The sequence below is a fragment of the Myodes glareolus genome, chromosome 5 (assembly GCF_982192425.1).
Source record: "Myodes glareolus chromosome 5, mMyoGla1.1, whole genome shotgun sequence".
Taxonomy (NCBI): domain Eukaryota; kingdom Metazoa; phylum Chordata; class Mammalia; order Rodentia; family Cricetidae; genus Myodes; species Myodes glareolus.
Genome location: NC_142030.1, coordinates 32,994,796 through 33,015,341, shown reverse-complemented (window position 1 = coordinate 33,015,341; position 20,546 = coordinate 32,994,796). Strand labels below are relative to the sequence as shown.

Genomic DNA, 20,546 nt, shown 5'->3' with positions numbered 1-20,546 from the left:
TGACATCAAGTCACTGCACTGATCCCCATCAGCAAAAAGACTGAGACTGGCCACTGTGTGACTCTGGCTTCTGAGATCTTCAAATTTCTTGCACAGTTGATGAATTAGAGCTGTCACTGTCAGAGCTAGCCACTGGCCAATGCTCTTAAGGACCTTCTAGAACTCCCAACACCCTCCAGGTGTGACATGGCTGAAGGACCTCCCAGCAGATGCTAGTCAAGCTCACAGCTCACTGGCTCTGCTTGTGACTGTCAACATATACTGAGGAGGATGTAGAGAAAGAAGGATCCACATTCACTGCTGAAGGTGAAAATTAATACTGCCATTATGGATATTAGCTTGAGGATTCTTGAAAAATTTAAAACAGAACTACTATATGACTCAGCTTTCACTCTCAGGCACATATAAAGAACTTAATTCTATCACTTACAAGACACGATTCAAGTTTTGTAAAGCTGCCCTTGGTGCTTCTGTCTAGGATAAAAAGGATACTAACTGAGCACCGCTCTTTTCACAATTGTTATATTACTACCTAGTGCACACAGAGAGCTATAAAATAGAAAGGTTCAAGGATGACTACATAGCATAAGCACAATGTTGGTCTGAAATACAGGAAACACCAGTAGTATTTAATAGGGTTAGCAGAAGAACTGGAGAAATGCTCAGGAATCTACTAACTTGCTGAGGAAGTTAAACAGTGTATCAAAGATACATAGAGGCCTATGGCCCCTACAATTCCATTCCATTTAGAGAAAATAAACAAACCTTTTCAAGAATGCTGTACTAGTTAGTTAGGGTTTCTACTGCTGTGACTAAACAACATGACTCATAAGCAACTTAGTGAGGAAAGGTTTATTTCATCTTAAAGTTTATCATAAAAGGAAGTCAGGGCAGGAATTCAAGGCTGGAACTTGGATGCAGGTAAGCAGAGGCCATGGAGGAGTGCTGCTTACTAGCTTGCTCTTCCCAACTTGTTCAGTGTGCTTTTTTAAATAACCCAGAATGACCTGCCTAGGGATGTTCCACCCACAGTGGATTAAGCCCTCTCACATCAATCATCAATCAAGACAACACCTCACAGACTTGCCTACAGGTCAAACTCTTAATAACACCATTTTCTCAACAAAGATTCCCCTTTCTGGGGCTAGAGAGGTGGCTGAGCAGTTCAGAGTGCTGGTTGCTCTTGAAAAGACCCTGGGTTTAATTCTCAGAACCCATAGCAGCTTACAATCATTTGTAACTTCAGTCCCAGGAAATCTGATACCATCTTACAGTACCCATGGGCACAAATCATGTATGTGGTACATAGATATACATGCCGGCAAAGCACCCTCCACCCCTCACCCCCAGCACACAGCCTAAAAAGCTTGGGTATGGTGATACACATCTATAACCCTGGCACTTGGGAGAATGAGGCAGGAGAATCAGGAGTCTGAAGTCAGTCTACATTACAGAGTAAGAGCCTGTCTCAAAAGTAAAAAAAAAAAAAAAAGAGAGAGAGAGAGAAAAAAAATCTCTTTTCAGATGACATGCTCTGTCAAGCTGCAAAAACAAAACAAACCCAAAAAGGACAACTACTCATATAAGTTTCTTTTGAACAGCCATAAAATCACATATACAAATATCTACCCAATAAGAAATCAGAAAGGCAAACTGCATAACATTATTTACAAATAAAAGGGAACTCATTATTAATATCAGCAGCATCAACAAATCTTAAAAAGGCTATGTTGCAGAAATCAAAACAACAGTACATATTGTTTAATTCAATTTTACAAAATTCTACAATAGGGAAAATGATAGTATGTAAGTAATAACTGTAGCTGCCTCTGGGGATATGGAAAGCTGAATAAAAAGAGACATGACTGGGCAAGTTAAGTATCTCATGCACTTTAATGAAGCAGCAAAATGACAGAAAAAGCAAAAAACAGTTGCCTTCAAACATCTGTTCTCATATAAAGGTGTTATAATGTCTAGAAGATGGGAAACACATTAAGAAACTTTCTAAAAATGTCAGTTATCTTAATGCATAAACAGTATATAGAACTATAAGCAGGAAAGAGTCTTTTATTCATGGGAGAAAACTCACACTCACTAAGACAATACTTTTCAAACTGAAAAGGGAATTAAGAGTTGGAGACACAGTGTAGTGTTGGATGAAGTATGAGTATGTATAGGCCCAGGCTTGGATCCCTAGAACTGTTATAAAATAAAAAGCCAGGTAGGTGAGGCAGCTACCTGTAATCCCAGCACTTTGGAGACAGAAACAAGAAATACCCAGGGCAAGCTAGTTAGCTAGTCCAGCCAGAGTTGTTTCACCAAAAAAAAAAAAAAAAAAAACCCCATTTCAATGAATAAAGTGGATAGTGACCAAGAAAAATGTCTGATGTCAACCTTGGGCCTCCACATGTATGTGCATACCAATGCAAGCACACTCACATACACACACGTGAATATGAATGCAGACACACATACACACGACAGTCACAAAAATGCACTTAAAAGTAATATTTCTAAAAGTAACTTTAATGTTCAAATAAATCCTTCAAATTAGTCATTATATACTGATGACAGTATGTTCAGCAAACCCTTGGGACAAAGTATTATGAACCAGTAAATAAAATACCCAAAGAGGATTATGTGTTAGAAAAATGCTTTTTAGGGCTGGAGAGATGGCTCAGTGGTTAAGAGCACTGGTTGCTCTTCCAGAGGACCCAGGTTCAATTCCCAACATCCACATGGCAACTTACAACTATCTGCAACTCCAGTTCCAGGGGATTAGACACTCTCTCACAGACATGTATACAGGCAAAATACCAATAAAAAAGAAAAAAGAAAAATGCTTTCTCTTGGAGGGACTGAAATAGTAAACTCTTGTTTACTCCAGACTCCAAAGAGACACACAAAAGGAGAAATCCAACAATTAGTTTAGTTTGTACAAATTCTGGAATAAAATGACCAGCCTAGATATTTTAGTAGTTTTTTTTCTTCAGTTAAAGATGGACCCATGCAGGCTTACTTAGTGTTTCTTTATATACAATTGACTAAGAGAAATGGCATACCTCACTACAAGATGCAACTGCTCTGTGTAAAGGTGTCAACCATTTGCTGTCTTTGGCATTAACTCTAGCTCCTGTAACAAGAAGAAAAAATAATTGAAATAATTTACATGAATTATTTTTAATAAATCTCAAGTTAGATGTAGTCCCAATTGGATAACAATAGAAAAATTACTTGTATATTTTCTGCCAATAAGTTACCCTTAAGTTATAAAACAAATTCATTCTTCTAAATTGATGTGATTATCAAAAAAGGAATCAGTTCTTCCTATTAAAAACAAAATAAACATTTTATATCTAGGCTAGAAAAGTCACCTTTATACAGAGCATATTCAAGATAAAAATCAAATTCCACTTTAAAGGATGTGTTAACCCCAAAATACTTAAAAGAAATGAACACAATATTACTCCAAGATGAATTGTATATTAATTTAAAATCTTGGTTGCATTTCCTTACTAATGAATTATGATGTCATAAAGTAATATAAAGATAATTATACAGATCTAACTATAAATATATTGTTACTATAAAGTTATTGGACAAAATAGACCCAAAGATTACAAATGTATGAAAACAAAGAAACAAACCAATTTACATGTCTTTCTTGGTTATACCTAAACTTTAAAGAAGAATTTTTTAAAAATCAAATATGCCTAATTAAAAAAATTTAATGGACAAAAGTACTAACAAAATACCCAACAAGATAAAAAAATATTACATTATAAGGTTTAAAAAAAACTGGCCCAAACAGAAGAGGTTCAAAGTAGTAGCATGCTGTGAATAGAAAGAAAATTGTTCTGACTAGCCAACTGGCCATCAAGTTCTGCCCTATACATCATTCTAGATTTATGCTATAAACCCCAATTCCTAATTTCCTAGATGATTAAAAAAAATGCATGATGAATAACCCTTAATAATTTTCTGCAGGTTCTCTCTCTGTCTTTCTCTCTCTGACTCTTTGTCTCTCTCTGTGTGTCTTTCTCTCTCTCTCTCTATCTTTTTTTCTGGTCTTTCGAGACAGGGTTTCTCTGTAGCTTTGGAGCCTGTCCTGGAACTCGCTCTTGCCAACCAGGCTGGCCTTGAACTAGAGATCCCCCTGTCTCTGCCTTCTGAGTGCTGAGATTAAAGGTGTGTGCCACCACCGCCGGGCTTTAAATTTCTGCAGTTTTATACTTATATACATAAAAGCTAGAAGTCATACTTCCTAATGTTTACATCGCTTCTGTGTTTTTAAGTGTCAGGGTCCAGGGGATGGAAAATCAAGTGCAGTGACTTTATGCTATAGTTGTAGCTGTGTGACCACCTCTGAACATAAGTTCCTTCATCTATAAACAGATTTCCTAATACCATGGAACAAAGATTACCATATAACATATGAATACCCTGAACATATGCTGATGGTAGATTTAGAAAACCTGAACCCAAGAGACTATAAAACATGCAGAACACATGGATTAAAATTTTGAGGGTAGCAGGGCGGTGGTAGTACAGGCCTTTAATCCCAGTATTCGGGAGGCAGAGGCAGGCGGACTCTGTGAGTTGAAGCCAGCCTGGTCTGCAAAAGCTAGTTTCAGGACAGGCTCTAAAGCTATACAAAGAATCCCTGTCTAAAAAACAAACAAACAAAAAAAACAATTAAAAAAAACCCAAAACAAACAAAAAACTTTTAAAAACTATTTTTCATGGTGATCTGTGGACAAAAAAATTAACAACCCACTTAAGTTTCTTTCTGTTTTGTTGGTACGTAGAATAAAACTCTAAAATTCTTAGCTGTCCATAATTATTGTTTCCAAAGCTTTTATACCTCATAGTAGAGGGGGTGGTGGTGGGGGATAAATACTTTAAAAGTTTTAAAGTAGGGTGATCAGAGCACATTATGTAAAATTTCTAAATAATAAAAATATTATGCTAAAAAATAAAAGCACTAACGAAATGTTTTGATTTCTTATAATGTAAAGGCCAATTTAAAAACTCTGCCGGTACCAATGAAAAAGATCTCTCTCTTACACACATGCATTAATTTATATGTGGTTTGCATACTAACAAACAAGATATACTAATGCATATTTCCAAGAACAGTAAGTAATTTGGCTGTGTTTTTAAAAAACAAAAAGGGAATAACAACAGCAACAATAATGATGATATGAGTCACAAGCAAAGCAGCACATTTTTGATGTTTCAGAGTCTTAGAGCCTCTTTTGATATACTCTCTGAAGGCAATAGATCTCTGTTCTTCAAAAAACTCTCCTAAGACTAGCTATACATTTATACTTTGGATAGCAAAGCCAATACAGCAATGCAAAAATATACAGCCAGAGTAAAATTAAGTGGTCCAACACCTAGTCAAGAGTATAGACTACTAGTCAGAAATTTTAACAGGGAAGATGGGAAGAAAGAAAGGAAAATAAAAAGGAATGGGAGGAGAGGGAGAAGAACATTATATCCTCTCAAAACAAACTCTCTTTTTGGAGAAAATTAAAAAAAAAAAAAACCACAAAACTGTAACAGCCTTTAGCAGTATCATCACAAGCTCCACAAATGACAAAAGATAAAAACCCATGAGCCACAAAGATGTAAAGTCACTAAAAAAAATATTAACCTCTTTACTATGTCCTGGTCATTCAAACAAAAGTATACAACTAGCAACCCCACCTCCACTGCTACTGCTAGGTTACTGGTAGAAGTTTTGGCAGAAGAAATCACTGCAAACAATCTGAAGACAAAAAAGAGAACAGTTTAAGCAAGATGGCATTGATGACTATTATAATGGCTGGACCATTTCTCTGCCTCCAAAACATAGTTCTCAAAGAATTAATAATTTTTTTTTAAGAACAAGAAATGTAGACAGACAGATTGAAAATGGAGGGAAAAATGAGCCAAAGGAAGAGGCACATAGCAGAGCTTTTGTTTCTAAGAAGGAGGAAATCATGCTCATGCCTTCATCTCAGGTTTCTGACTAGAACTGTGAAAAAATTAATTTCTGTTGTTTAAGCTGCTTGCTTGATGGAATTTTTCTTTTTTCAAATGACAGTCCTGGCTGATTAATACACTTGAGTTGCAAACTTTCAAGTGGTTCATACTTTACGTCTAACTCTTGAGGAAAGAAACAACAGATTCTTATTCTCTATTTAGAGTTATTTTCCATGAGAGGACAACAAAATGAATTTTTGAGTAATGCTTTCCATATGCTGGGAGGTTAACAATTCATCAGTCAGCTAATATGATTTGAATGGAAGCATTAAACTAATTGCTTCCAAACAAAGTATCTATTCTTAAGTGATGAAAAAACTTTAGTCTTTTGGATATTCAAAAATAAAAATTAATGCGTATGCAAATTTTGCTCAATGTGAAGCAATTGTGGTAATAAAGGGGGGTAAGTATAGGAAAGAAGACGAGATTCAAATTATGGAGAGTTAATGTGAATTGAACAGAATGTGAGGCTGAATTCTGCCTCTAGCTTTTCAGCTACAATAATAGTATAAGCTTCAGTTGTAAGTCATGCATCTAATAAAGGTTAGATGTCTTTGTTTTATTGTTTTGTAATACTTTTATAGAGCTGAGGGCAAAATAGGGTAAAAGAGCTATTTTTAGTATATCATTAAGGAGATATATTAAGTAATCATTGCTTACTGTTATTATTTTACTTCTTCTAAAACAATTATTAATTCCAGTGGATCTCGGCTTAACTCCATATTCTAAGAAAGCTTGACCATACATAGGATGTCAAAAAACACTATTTATTTACAAGCCTTGGAGCTCATCATGCACAAATATTTACTTTGTAATAAATTTGACTACAAGTTTTATAAAATTTAATCTTAAAACAATTCATTAAAAATAACATTATTGATAATATTGATTATGAAATAATATTTTTTGTGAAAAATTTAAAAGAATATGAAGAAACAGCACCTTCAATGAGGAAATGGTTAATACTAGCTGTGATGGCTTGAATGAGATGCTCCCCATAAGCCTTAGGCATTTGAACACTTGGTTCCTAGTTGGTAGTCCTGTAAGACATTTAAATGTTGCCTTGCTGAACCAAGTGTGTCACTGGGGACAAGCTTTGAAGTTTCAAAGGCAACATGCCATTCCCAGTTCACTCTGCTTTCTGTTTTTAGTTTGAAATTTGAGTTCTTAGCTCTCAGCTTCCAGCTGTTACATCTGCTACCTGTTGTCATGTTGTCCCAAAAATTATGAACCCTAACCCTATGGAACTCTAAGCCCAAAATAAACTTTTCTGAAAGTTGTCTTGGCCGTAGTATTTATCACAGAAACAGAAAAGTAACAAATAAAGAAATTGGTACCAAGGAGAGGGCCACTGCTCTGACTGACTTGACCATGCTGGTTTTTAGAGGAATATGGAACTTTAAACTAGAAAAGTAGTGAACACTTGCAAAGCTCGATGGGAGCTTAGTGGACCATGTTAGTATATAGTATAGTTAGTATAGGGCTTTGAGCTATGGGAAAGTAGAGGTCCAGTGCAAGCGATTTCAGATAAACAATTAGCAAGTAGGCTAGAGACCACTCCGGATATTTTGGTAGATAATGTGGCTGCTTTTTTTTTTTTTAAACTTTATCCTAAGAACTTTCCTAAAGCTAAATTTAAAAGTCATGGACTAATTTCTTTGGTAGAGATTTCAATATAGTCTAAAATCAGTGCTGTTGCACGATTATTAGCAATCATTCATATGTAAGTCTACAATGAAAAGGAGCAAATGAGGTAGAAAGAAATGCTAACTTTATAGTTTGGAGAGAAAAAAAAAGATACTGCCAAGCTAAATGTTACAGCTGTGGCTTGAGCTGGGGAGGAGGCTGTAACTGTTAAGAATATTGTCACACCATTAAAAAGAGGTCAAATCTGCGGTGGAATAAAGTGAAGGGTGCCCTTAGGACAAGACACCAGCCAACTAAGTTCCCAACTTGTGAGAAAAAAAAAAAAAATCTGTTCCCATAAAGCAACAAAAACAACAGGTGCTGCTGTGTTTAAAGGCAGCGGGGGCAGAACTCATCCCATGTTTGCAGCTCTCCCTGGCAGTGTCATCCACAAGGTGCTGGTTTTGGAGTCATGAAGGATACCTGGAAGATAAACTTCCTCTGCAGTTTAAGAGAGTCACTTAGGCTAGGTATGGTGGGGGTCGGTCCCTGCATGGAGTCCTGAAGAGGTCATTGTCTAAGGTTGTGGAAACTAAACTCTGGTTTGTGTTGGAGACCCCAAGATGGTGGTGGAGTTAATCTTGCAGACAGTAAAACTGGAGGGACAGTGCCATCTAAGCACTTTAACATCAGACAAGAAGTTACAGAATTTGGAGTTTGCTTTGCTGGGTTTTGGTCTTACTTTGGTCTACTGTTTCCCCACTATGACTATTTCTTCCTTTTGGAATGAATGGTAATGTGTATCTTGTATCAATGTATGTTGGAAGGATGTATTTGCTTTTTTGATTTTACAGGGGGTTATAGCTGAGACAGTCTTGAATCTCAGAAAAAAATTTAGAACAGTCTGCAAAAGATTATGAGAGTTTCAAAGTTAGACTAAATGCATTTACTTGCATTATGAGATGGTCAGAAGTCTATGTGGGCCAACAAGTGGAATGTGGTGGTTCAAATGAGATGTCCTCCACAAGTCTCAAGCATTTGAATCCTTGATCTGCAGTTGTTTGGGAAAGGATTCAGAGATGTGGCCTTGTTGGAGGAAGTGTGTCAATGAGGGTTGGCTCTAAGGTTTTAAAAACCAAGTGTGGTTTCCAGTGCGCGCTCTCTCTCTCTCTCTCTCTCTCTCTCTCTCTCTCTCTCTCTCTCTCTCTGTCCTTCCTGTCTGAGGTTTGAGATGTGAGCCCTCAGACTCCAGCCTCCATGTCTGACTCTTGCTCTCATGCTGTCTCTATCCTTATGGACCTTACTGGAACCATAAGCCCCAACTGAACACTTCTGTCTATAAGTTAATTGGCTATTGGGTTTTATCACAGAACAACAACAACAACAACAATAATAAAACTAACACCACCATAAAACAAAATATTAAAAAAAATCTACATATTATGGGAAAATATGTACCCAATGAGGATGGACACTGACTCAAGTGAAGTTTCTTCAGTTACAGGGACGGCTGCTGTATTCTCTAAAAAGCACATTTTGTACAAGTGTTAATGTGTTCCTTTCTCTTGGCTATGTATATTCTAAAGTCCCAAACACTCTTTCATATGATCTGGAGTTGTCACCTCTCCACAGAAACACTGTGCTAAGAAAGAGATTAAGCAGACAATGTGGTTAATTTACACTAGTGGTGATGAAGGAGGGTAACAGCCAGTCAGCAATAGATCACTTAATGAAAGTCTATGGACTTGAGGGAAAAGAGTTACCTTAAGTTCAATAGTATATTCAATAAAAGAGACCATGCTGATCAAAAGCAAAGTACACATGGTTTGAATAAACTCACTTGAAACTACTTAGTTATTACACATCCTTTTATTTCTTACTGTTTTGTCAGTCATGAATTACAGAATTGTTTGGAATTTGTTCAGTGTCTAGGGACCAGATTCAGAAGGTGTTAGGCTTTAAAGTCTACTTCCTGATTCAGTAATAATGTCAAATGAGAATGCCCCTGGTGCCATTCAAACATGATATGATTTCTTTAAGGGAACAAAGTCCTTACTGGAACTATTCACTTTTAACTAAATGGGGAAGGGAGCCCTCCATAATAGATAATATATAAAATAGTGTGTATATTAAAATAAAAAAGAACACAATTCTTAAAAACAACCTACAAGTTATCAAAGTCTTAGACATTAAAATAAACAGAACTGTGCTGCTTCTTACATAGCTAGTTTCTTATTTTATCTTTTCATGTATGCTGTGTGTGTGTCTAAATGATGTGTGTCTAAGTCAGAAGACAACCTCAGGTGCTGGTACTTTCCTTCCACTGTGTTTGCAACAGGGTTACCTTTGTTAAAGGTAACCCTCCTCTCCTGTCTCTGTCTTCCATCTCACATGGCCACACTGTATTGTTTTAATAAAACGCTGATTGGCCAGTAGCCAGGCAGGTAGTATAAGTGGGGTGACCAGGCAGGAAATAGAGTTGGGGCAACAAGAACAGGAGAATTCTGGGAAGAGGAAAGACTCAGTCTGCAGTTGTCATCCAGGTGCAGAGAAAGCAAGATGAAATCACCTCACTGATAAAGGCACTAAAGCACTAAGCCACATGGCTAACACAGACAAGAATTATAGACTAATTTAAGATGTAAGAAAGAGTTATTAATATGCCTGAGTTTCTAGGCCAACCAGTTTATAATTAATGTAGACCTCTGTTTATAATTAATGTAGACCACAACTGAACGGTTGTGGGACAGAAACATCCGTCAACACACTGGGATTAGGAACATGCCATCACGCCTGCTCTCACATGGGCATACTGGAATTAGGAACGTGCCATCATGTCTGGTCTCACATGGGCACACTGGGATTAGGAACGTGCCATCACGCCTGCTCTCACATGGGCATACTGGAATTAGGAACGTGCCATCATGTCTGGTCTCACATGGGCACACTGGGATTAGGAACATGCCATCACGCCTGCTCTCACATGGGCATACTGGGATTAGGAACATGCCATCACGCCTGCTCTCACATGGGCATACTGGAATTAGGAACGTGCCATCATGTCTGGTCTCACATGGGCACACTGGGATTAGGAACGTGCCATCACGCCTGCTCTCACATGGGCATACTGGGATTAGGAACGTGCCATCATGTCTGGTCTCACATGGGCACACTGGGATTAGGAACGTGCCATCATGTCTGGTCTCACATGGGCACACTGGGATTAGGAACGTGCCATCATGTCTGGTCTCACATGGGCACACTGGGATTAGGAACGTGCCATCATGTCTGGTCTCACATGGGCACACTGGGATTAGGAACGTGCCATCATGTCTGGTCTCACATGGGCACACTGGGATTAGGAACGTGCCATCACGCCCAGTCTCACAGGGGTTCTGAGGATCTGAGTTCAGGTCTCGATGCCTATGTGGCAGCACTTTGCTCACTGAGTCCTTTCTCGAGCCCTAGCACAGCTATTTCTAAACATTTTTAAAAAACGGTTTTTCAACAATTTTGTGACAAAACTTCCCTGTATAAAATTTTGACTCATCAACATATTCTATTAAAACCTGTCTTAGTTAAGATGAAAAGGACATTTTTTCAACTTCTTGTTCTTAACTTCAGTAAGTTTTTAGCTGAAAACTGATGAGTAAACAAAGATAAAATAATTCATAAAGAAATTAACAATATTAGATAGGTCCACACCACACTATATTTAATTCTGTATAACCATAAAATTTATTATAAGAGCCAGATTTAGGGTTGGAGAGATGACTCAGTGGTTAAGAGCACTGGTTGCTCTTCCAGAGGTCCTGAGTTCAATTCCCAGCAATCACATGGTGGCTCACAACCATCTGTAATGAGATCTGGCACCCTTCTCTGGCATGCAGGCACACATGGAGGCAGAATGTTGTATACATAATAAATCAATCAATCTTTAAAAAAAAAGAGCCAGATTTAAAAATTCTAAGTATATGTATAATGGTATTTTTTGAAATTGTGTGTTTTATACTTTATTATTTTTATTTTATGGACATTGGTGTTTTGTGTGCATGTATGCCTGTGTGAGGGTATCAGATCCTCTGGAACTGGAGTTACAGACAATTGTGAGCAGCCATGTAGGTGCTGGGAATTAAACCTGGGCTCTCTGGAAGAGCAGTCAATGCTCATAACTGCTGAGCCATCTCTCCAGCCTTACTGGGGTTTTTGTTTTTGTTTTTTTTGGTTTTTCAAGACATGGTTTCTCTGTAGCTTTGGGGCCTATCCTGGAACTAGCTCTTGCAGACCAGGCTGGCCTAAAACTCACAGAGATCCGCCTGTCTCTGCCTACTGAGTTACTGAGCGATTTTTAAGGAGACTACTCTACAAAATTTCTTTCCTCAGCTCATCCAGACTGAAATAAAATATCAAAAGAATGATACCACTCCATTTCAGTGTTAACTTATATGTTCAATCTAGAAATGCAAGAAAAATTCAGTGTCTCATATCCTTTACAAACAAATATCAAAAAATAATCTGGTTTAGAGGCTGGAGAGAGAGCTCAGTGATTTAGAGCACTTGCTACTCTTGCAGGGTGCCTAGGTTCAATTTTCAGCACCCATGCGATGGCTCCACAACCAGCTGTAACTCTAGTTCCAGGGAATCAGTGGCCCTTTCCTGACCTCTGTAGGTACCAGGCATAGATGTGGTGAATATACATCACATATTCATACACAGAAAAAAATTCTGGCTATAATAAAAATATTTCTACACCATTTGACTGCCTGATTTGAGATCTATAGGCAATCTGATGACCATGAGAGCTATCCAACCAGAGTAAGTTCTAGCGTTATATAATAAAAAACTTGAAAAGTTTAGGAGTTAAAAAAGTAGAAACAAACTAGAATTCTCCCTGCTTCGTATGCTCAACAGAGTATATATCGTAGGCTGGCCTCAAACTTGTTATGCAGCTGAGAATTATCTTGAACCCCTGATTCTCATGCTGTTCTCTCTCAAGAGCTGGAATTACAGTAACTTGTGTGCTTTTACATCTAGTTTAGGCAATGCTGGGGAGCTGGGTATGGAACCCAGAGCTTCCTATATGCCAGACCAATTGAGCTCATAAGCTCAGCACATAAAGCATAATTTCTAAAAAGGCATTTTAAAAATCTTTAAAATTTTTGAAGAAAAAAATTATTTTCTTTTTGATGTGTGTATGTTTTCCTATGTAGGAGCATGTGGTATACATATGTATATGTGGTATATATGTGCATGTGAAAACCAGAAGCCAAAATTGGGTTGTCTTCCTTAATAATTTTCTACCTATTTTTTGAATCAGTTTTCTCACTAAACTTAGAACTCACTGCTTTTGCTAGGCAGTCTGTTTGGCCATTGAATTCCAGATATCCACCTGTCTCTGCCTCCTCTAGTACTGGGATTACAGCTGTGTACTGCTAAACCTGCATTATGATGTGGGTTAGGGATCTAAACTTAAGTTGCATGCCTATACAATAATCACTTTACCAACTGAATCCTATCCTCAGCTCTAAGTAAAAGTCATTTAAAGAAATTCTGATAGTACTGCCTTAAATTTCTGTATACACCAAAACTTGCTTCTTCTCATCTAGCTTCTGGGACACTATTACCACTATTTCTCTCCTTTGGAGAAGTCACCTTTGGAATGATGTAATTGTCTCCTTGTAACTATGTATTCAATGAGATCCATGAAAATTACAATATATAAGGCCTTTTGTAAAAGTTATTTCCTTCTCATTCCTCCTTATTTACGCTTTTCATTTTTCCATAACAGACTTTAAAAAAAAAAAGCAAACTGAACATTACTTGTATTTTTCAGAGTAGAAAGTCTATTAGGACAACAACTTTTGTTCTACTTCTTAAAGTACTTTAAGCACCTACATCAGGTTATATGATCTGAATCTGTAGAATGATCAATTTGGTTTCAACTTATGAAACCAATATTAAAAAACAGGTTATATATTCAGTAGGCAGCCAGGCTTGAGAAATACTAATTATGACAAAACCAAACAAAATGAACTCATCACAGGAGTTGTCGTACCAGATAAAATTAGCAGTTCAATGATTTCTGCATCTCCAAGATAGGCAGCAGCATGTAAAGGAGTTCTCTTCTCATTGTCCTGTGAAAAGATGAAATAGCATTTTTAAGATATAGTTTAAATGAAATGAAGCATTATTAACTACCAAATTATTTCTACAACTCTACTCCACAAGTCTCAATAACAAGATATAGGATGTTTCACCTGCTAAGAAAAGAAAAAGCCTTTACAAATGTAGTTGGCTATAGGTATAAAACCATAGCATGAGTTGAATGGTTCGGTCCTACTTTGAAAATCTGCAATGAACCAAATTCCAATAGATTTTGAGTATTAACGTGAAACCATAAATGGAAAATTTACTTTGAAGAAATTTTGTTTCACATGTAAAATTCTAAAAGATATTATGTACATATCCTCAGCTGATGTGTATAAGGCACCTTGAGACGACAAGTCTCATGATTCAACTTGAATCTCATCCTCAAAACAACCCCATATATATATATATATATATATATATATATATATATATATATATATATATATATATATCCCCAAAATATTTTTAACAATTTGAAATCTCACATACTCTGGTCCTAAGAATTTTAGATAAAGATATTCAACCTGTATAAAGTCCATAAAAGAATAAATAAAACTTAGAAACACAGATGATACGGCTTTTCAAGACAGAGTCTCACTATGTCAAACAGGCTGCCCTCAAACTCAAAGATCGCCTGTTCTGCCCCCAAAGGCTGGGATTAAAGCCACTATATCTGGCTTGAGCAAATACTTTTTTTTTCACTTTTTACTATTTTTCTTTTGCCAAAACAGTTCTACAATTTTAAAAGTTTAGAACTGACAGCTTAACACATTAGATACAAACTTCAAATGGGTGTACTCATAGGGCACAGAAATGTCTTTGTGAGGCTAGAATTATCCATTAACAGTATAAGAAGGTTAATTTTAGGGTTTCTATTGGTTTCTACTTTCATACTCAAAATACATACATGTCTATTTTAATACAGAAAATACATTTTTCCCCCTAAATCTTCCTCCAGAAAGGGAAGCTACATTTAATGTACAGTTTTATAATTCTCTCCCTCCAAAGCAAGTGTATTTCAATTGATCAAGCAATGGTGCAGGAGAAATATCTGTATTCTGTCAATCATGTATTTTAATAAGATTCTGATTGGCCAGGCAGGAAGTATAGGTGGGAAAACCAAACAGGAAGTAGAGGTGATGCAAAGAGAACAGGAGAATTCTGGGAAGCAGGAAGCTCCCTCTGCCATTCCTGCCCAGACCACCGAAGAAGCAACATGTGAGCTGACAGCTGAAAAAGGTACCAAGCCATATGGCTAACATAGATCAGAATAATGGGCTAATATAAGCTGTAAGAATTAGTTAATAAGAAGGCTAAGCTAATAGGCCAATCAGTTTATAATCTTATAGAGATCTCTGTGTGATTGATTTTCTCTGGGACTTGCCGGCTGTGGGGTATCAGGCGGGGACAGATACCCCAACAAGCCGGCCCTCATGTTACAAAGCAAGGTACAAAGTAATGTCACATTAAGAGACTTGTAATTAACAACGCTAATACAAAATTACATTGGAATATAACTGATATAGCTGTATTTTAAAAATCACTCATTTAGAGGTAACTATTTTGAGATTTACATTTAGTATTGTTAATGAGAGCTTTTGTAACAGATTAAGTTTTTTCCCACCATGTTCTATTTGTTGTCTATAGAAAGCAAGTTGTGCCAGGCTGGGGTGGCACATGCCTTTAATCGATGCACTCAAGAGGCAGAGGCAGGCGGATCTCTATAAGTTAGAGGTCAGTCTGGTCTACAGAGTGCGTTCCAGGATAGCCAGGGCTACACAGAGAAACCCTGTGAGATAGTCTGAATGTAACTGCCCCCACCCCGTAAGCTCATAGGGAATGGCACTATTAGGAGGTATGGCCTTGTTGGAGTTTTAAGTCACTGTAGGGTTGGGCTTTGAGGTCTCATATATGCTCAAGCTACACCCAGAGTTCCAGCTCACTTCCTTGCCTTTGGATCAAGATGTAGAATTCTCAGCACCAAGTCTGCCTGCATGCCACCATGTTCCACCATAACATAATGATAATGGACTAAATCTAAACCACCCCAATTAAAGTTTTCGTTTATAATAAGAGTTGCCATGAACATGGTGTTTCTTCAAAGCTATAGAAACCCTATGATACCCTATGGGGGGGGGCAAACTGTAGCTTATTATCTACTGTATGATGAGTTTACATCCCTAGATTACCTAAAGTTATGTTATTTATAATTAGTGTAGACCAAAATAGAGGAGTGAGTAAAATCAACTCACAGAACTTTCAGATCACCTTCATTTTAAAAGATATCTGTCAAGCTGGGTGAGTAAGCAAGCCTAATAGCAGTATTTGGGAGGCTGAGGCAGAAATATCACAATTAAACTCTTCCCTGGCCAACATTATGGAGTTCCAGATCAATTTAAGCTATATAGCAAGATATTGTCTTTAAAAACAAAACAAAACAAATAAAAACAAAACAAAAACTAGCTTACAGTTGGAGTGTTTTATCACTTCCCACAGGCTAACAGGAAGATGTGAAACCAAGTCAGCTTTGAACATGCAGATGTACATCAGTATCACAGCAGATTGTCAAACAAGATTCTAAATGATTTCATAAGAACTGAGCCACCATCTTGGAACACTAACTTCTAGACTACTTGAAAAAATAAGCTTGTATAAAGCAGAATAATCCCCAGTCTTCATAGTTTTTTGGGAGGGTGGTGTATTGTATGTGTGATTACATGGGTGCATGTGGTGGTCAGATGTCAACCTCAGAAGGCATTTCTCAAGAGTTGTTTACTTTGTTCAGACAGGATCAATCACTGGGACTCAGAACTTGCTCCTTAGGCTTGTCTAGTTGGCCAGTGATCTCCAGGACTGTGCCTTACTGGGGCTGATATTATAAGCATGTACCACCACATCCAGCTTTTATGTGGCTGCTTGAACTCTGGACCTCATAACTGTCCAGCATACCCACTGAGCTATCTCCTCAGCCCCAAGATTTTAAAAGAGTGAATTTACTTGATTTTGTAGTAATTTTCCAGTTTGAGAATCTCTAAATTACTTTAAGAAAGAACAACAAATTGGGTGGGGGCAGTTAGCAATAGCATATAAAAACACTATATGGGAAATTAGTGTTATAATGTTAATTTAGTTAGTAAGCTAAGAGTCCTTACCTCTATGACCAGAATTAGAAGCTATTGCATCAGTTTTGTTATTTTAATTTTCATCACAGGAAACGGAATAGACTGAGAGAAATCATGCACCAAACAGTTGTTAAAAAGCTAACACAGAATATCTAACAAATATTGAAAGATAAAGATTTACTGAAAGCTGAATACTAATTTAAGACATTTCGGTGCAACTTATTAACTAAGAAATTCTGCTAATGTAAAGATATGATAGACCTAGTAAAAAAAGAAAAACATCTCTATTGCAATGAATAAACATGACAGAAATCACGATGACACAGAAAGTGAGCCATCTGTGTCTAAGAGATGCTTGGAATTCTATGACTCAACGCTTGGAATACTATGAAGATATGACTCATATGATCATAATATCCCTCTGTGTAAATCAAATAAAAGAAGGGAATTAATAACGAAAGAAAAAACACAGACCTTATTAAATTTGATGTCCCCTAAATAGCTACTTAAATAATGGGACACGAGAGGCTCTTCATCAAGCTTTATTTAACTAACTCACATGACTAACCAATATTCTTGGTTTCCTAGATAAAATGAATAATTATTTTTTGTACACGAGGTACTTTGACTCACACAGTCTTCTACTAACAAATCTACACACAATGGGGTTTATGTTTACCAAGAGTAAAATGTGTTTATAATTTATGTATATGTGCTCTATTTAAATAGCATTTAAATTGACAAATCGGGAACAAAGAATCAAATATGTCTATGATCAACAGGCTAAATATTATTTTTAAAATTTAATAAAGGAGAGCTATAAAACATTCAAAGAGTGCTAGAGAACTGAAGAGGAGGAGACAACTGAAGCACTAGGTTTTGGGCCTTAGTAAATATTAAGATCTCAGGAGTTTTATTCTAAGACTAGCTTTGCCCAAGAGGGTCTCTACTCTGTACCACAGGCTGGCCTAGAACTCTTATGTAATCTATGGAGGCTCATACTCAAGATCATCCTAACTCTGTTTCCAAGGTGATGAGATTATTGGCATATGCCACCAGGCCTGGCTTAAGATGGTCAGTTAAGGGCTTAATTTTTCATACCACTTAAAGAAATTAAAAATGCACTCTGGGTACAGTCCAAGGAAAATATTCCTATTATGAGACACACATTATTAATGAAAAACCACTGAAAAACCTCAAGCTTAATTTAGGAAAATCCCTGGTAAATACATTGTTATACTGAAATGCTTAGCAATAATCATACTTTAAACATACCAGAAAAGAAGATTTTGAATTGGACATCTACACATTGAAATACTGTGCTTAAAATTTAAATTGAGACGGAAAGGGAGAGACAGGTGAGGGTGTGTTATAGGTCACAGGAGAACATTGGATTATGGGAGTTGAAGAAAGAAAAGAAGCAGAGTTGTTGGTGCATGCCTACAGTCCTAGCACTTAGGAAGATACAGAGAAGCAGGAGGATGAGGAAAAGCCATTCTTACTACATGGCAACTCTATATCAAACAACCCACAACAAAATATAGAGGGAAAGACAGAAAATATGCTTAATGAAGTAACATCTAAAACCTTCAAATTAAAGTGTAGCACAAGTAATAAAGACCCAGAGACAGATATTGGGGTTCAAGCTGAAGATCAGAAAAGCAAAGCAGCCAAAAAGAGCTCTTACCTATGAAATCTTCAGAGCGGAAAGAGAGCAAGTTCGTGCCTCATTCTGACTTATATTCCTCTCTAGTGCTGGGATTAAGGGTGTGCACCACCACCACCACCCAGCCTCTATGGCTAACTAGTGTGGCTGCTAAGATTAAAGGTGTGTGCCACCATTGCCTAGTCTGTATGGCTGACAAGGCAAGATTTATTTATTAAAACACACAAAAAAAAATCACTATACTAAGTCCAAAATTTGAGATTTTGAGAAATGGTATTCCACATAAATGTGAGCATGCACATATACACTTACACATAACAACCGTCTCAAAGACAATTATTCTATCTACTGTTATATGCAAATTTTAATCTCGAGTATGTTGCAGAGCTTTTAAATGTAAAGAGCAAAATTTTAAAAGTTCTCATAAATATAGAATATTATCTTTGACTCAAGTTATTAAAGATTTCATGGGTTGGGGATACTGCTCATTTGGCAAAGTGCTTATTATGCATGAGGATCTGAGTTCGATCCCCAGAACACACATAAGAAGTGCAGTGATCATGACTATAATTCAAATCCCAGCAATGGTGAGATGGGAGGCAGACAGGCAGATCCCTAGTTCCTGGACTAGGCAGCCTGGCCTACATGACAAGATTCAGGTCATTCAGGGACCTCATCTCAAACAAAAGGTGGAACGCTCCTGAGGACTGACAGCCTCTGTGTACAGGTAAGCACCTGCACTAAGACACACTCCCATCCACACTCTAAATAAAAAAGAGTGGCATGTGTTTGCAATCTAAGTGCTGAGGGATGCAGGCAAGAGGGTCCCTCGGAATTGCTTAGTCTATCAATCAATGAGAGATCCTGTCTCAAAGAAAAAGTGGGAAGCTCTCAAGGGCTCACACTCAAGGTTGTCCCCAGATTTCCATGTGCCAGGCAAGCAATTTCCATGTGTATACTGTTCTCCTCTCAACACATACACATTTCTAAAAGATAGGGGTACAGCAGCAGTACTTGCAATATCAGCATCTGGGAAGCAAAAACGTAAGATCCCTGGGATTCACTGGCCAGTCACACTAGCCTAATTGGTGAGCTCTAGAATAATGAAATCCTGTTTCAAACAAGTAAGTGGTTTCTGCATTTCAACATACACAGTAGATGGGATGATTTCATTAACAAGACAACAAAGGAATTACAACAAGCATTAACTGTAAGTGAAAACCTGGACTAAGTTAAAATTAATACCTCATGTTCAATGACACCATAAAGAATTAAGGCAACCTGAAATATAAGAATAGAATTTATAACACCTACAGCTCAAAGGGGGCTCATTCAGAATATGAAAAGCTGCTGCAAAAAGAAAACTCAAAAGAAAAATGAGCAAGAGATTTAAGAGGCTGGCTGTGTGTGTGTGTGTACGTCAAACTCATTCAAAGCAACTCAACACCGCCATAAACAAAAATATAACATGACTATATAATGTGACACAGTCCTTTAATCCTAGCTCTCAGAAGGCAGCAGCAAGTGGGTCTCTGTGAGTTTAAGGCCAGTTTGGTCTATTTAGTCTTAGATTCCAAGACATCCAGGGCTACACAGAGAGACCCAGTCTCAAAAAGTAAAACAAAAATAAAGTAACAACAACAAAAGCAACAACAATGGCATTTTAATACTTTACTATAGCCTACTAAGTGTGCAGAAGCTTCATTTTGGAAAAAAAGATACAGTCTTAATTAAAAATACTTTATAGCTTAAGGATGCCAATGATCACTTGGGCTACTAAAAACACTATTGACTGACTTGCTCAATTTAGAATTGCAAAATTACTTTACTGTTTAAAAAGCACTGTATTTGTAAAGAGTTATTATAGTTGAATGTTACCTTTTATTTGCTGGAACTGAAAGTGATTTCCCCAGAAGACATAACAGGACTTGGGACAGATCTCAAAAAGGGCT

The 20,546-nt window shown here is 37.1% G+C and overlaps 1 protein-coding gene across 2 annotated transcripts in view; it reads right to left on the bottom strand.

The window, feature by feature from the left end:
• The window catches only part of Ankrd28 (ankyrin repeat domain 28), a 146,403-nt gene that overhangs the window by 61,819 nt on the left and 64,038 nt on the right, over positions 1-20,546 (bottom strand). For both annotated transcript variants that reach the window (XM_085687823.2, XM_048420787.3), the window contains exons 3-4: positions 13,712-13,790; positions 3,063-3,133 (exon numbers count right to left, since the gene is read on the bottom strand). In XM_085687823.2, coding sequence (XP_085543949.1) covers positions 3,063-3,133; positions 13,712-13,790 — 150 coding nt within the window. The remainder of the gene's footprint in view (positions 1-3,062; positions 3,134-13,711; positions 13,791-20,546) is intronic.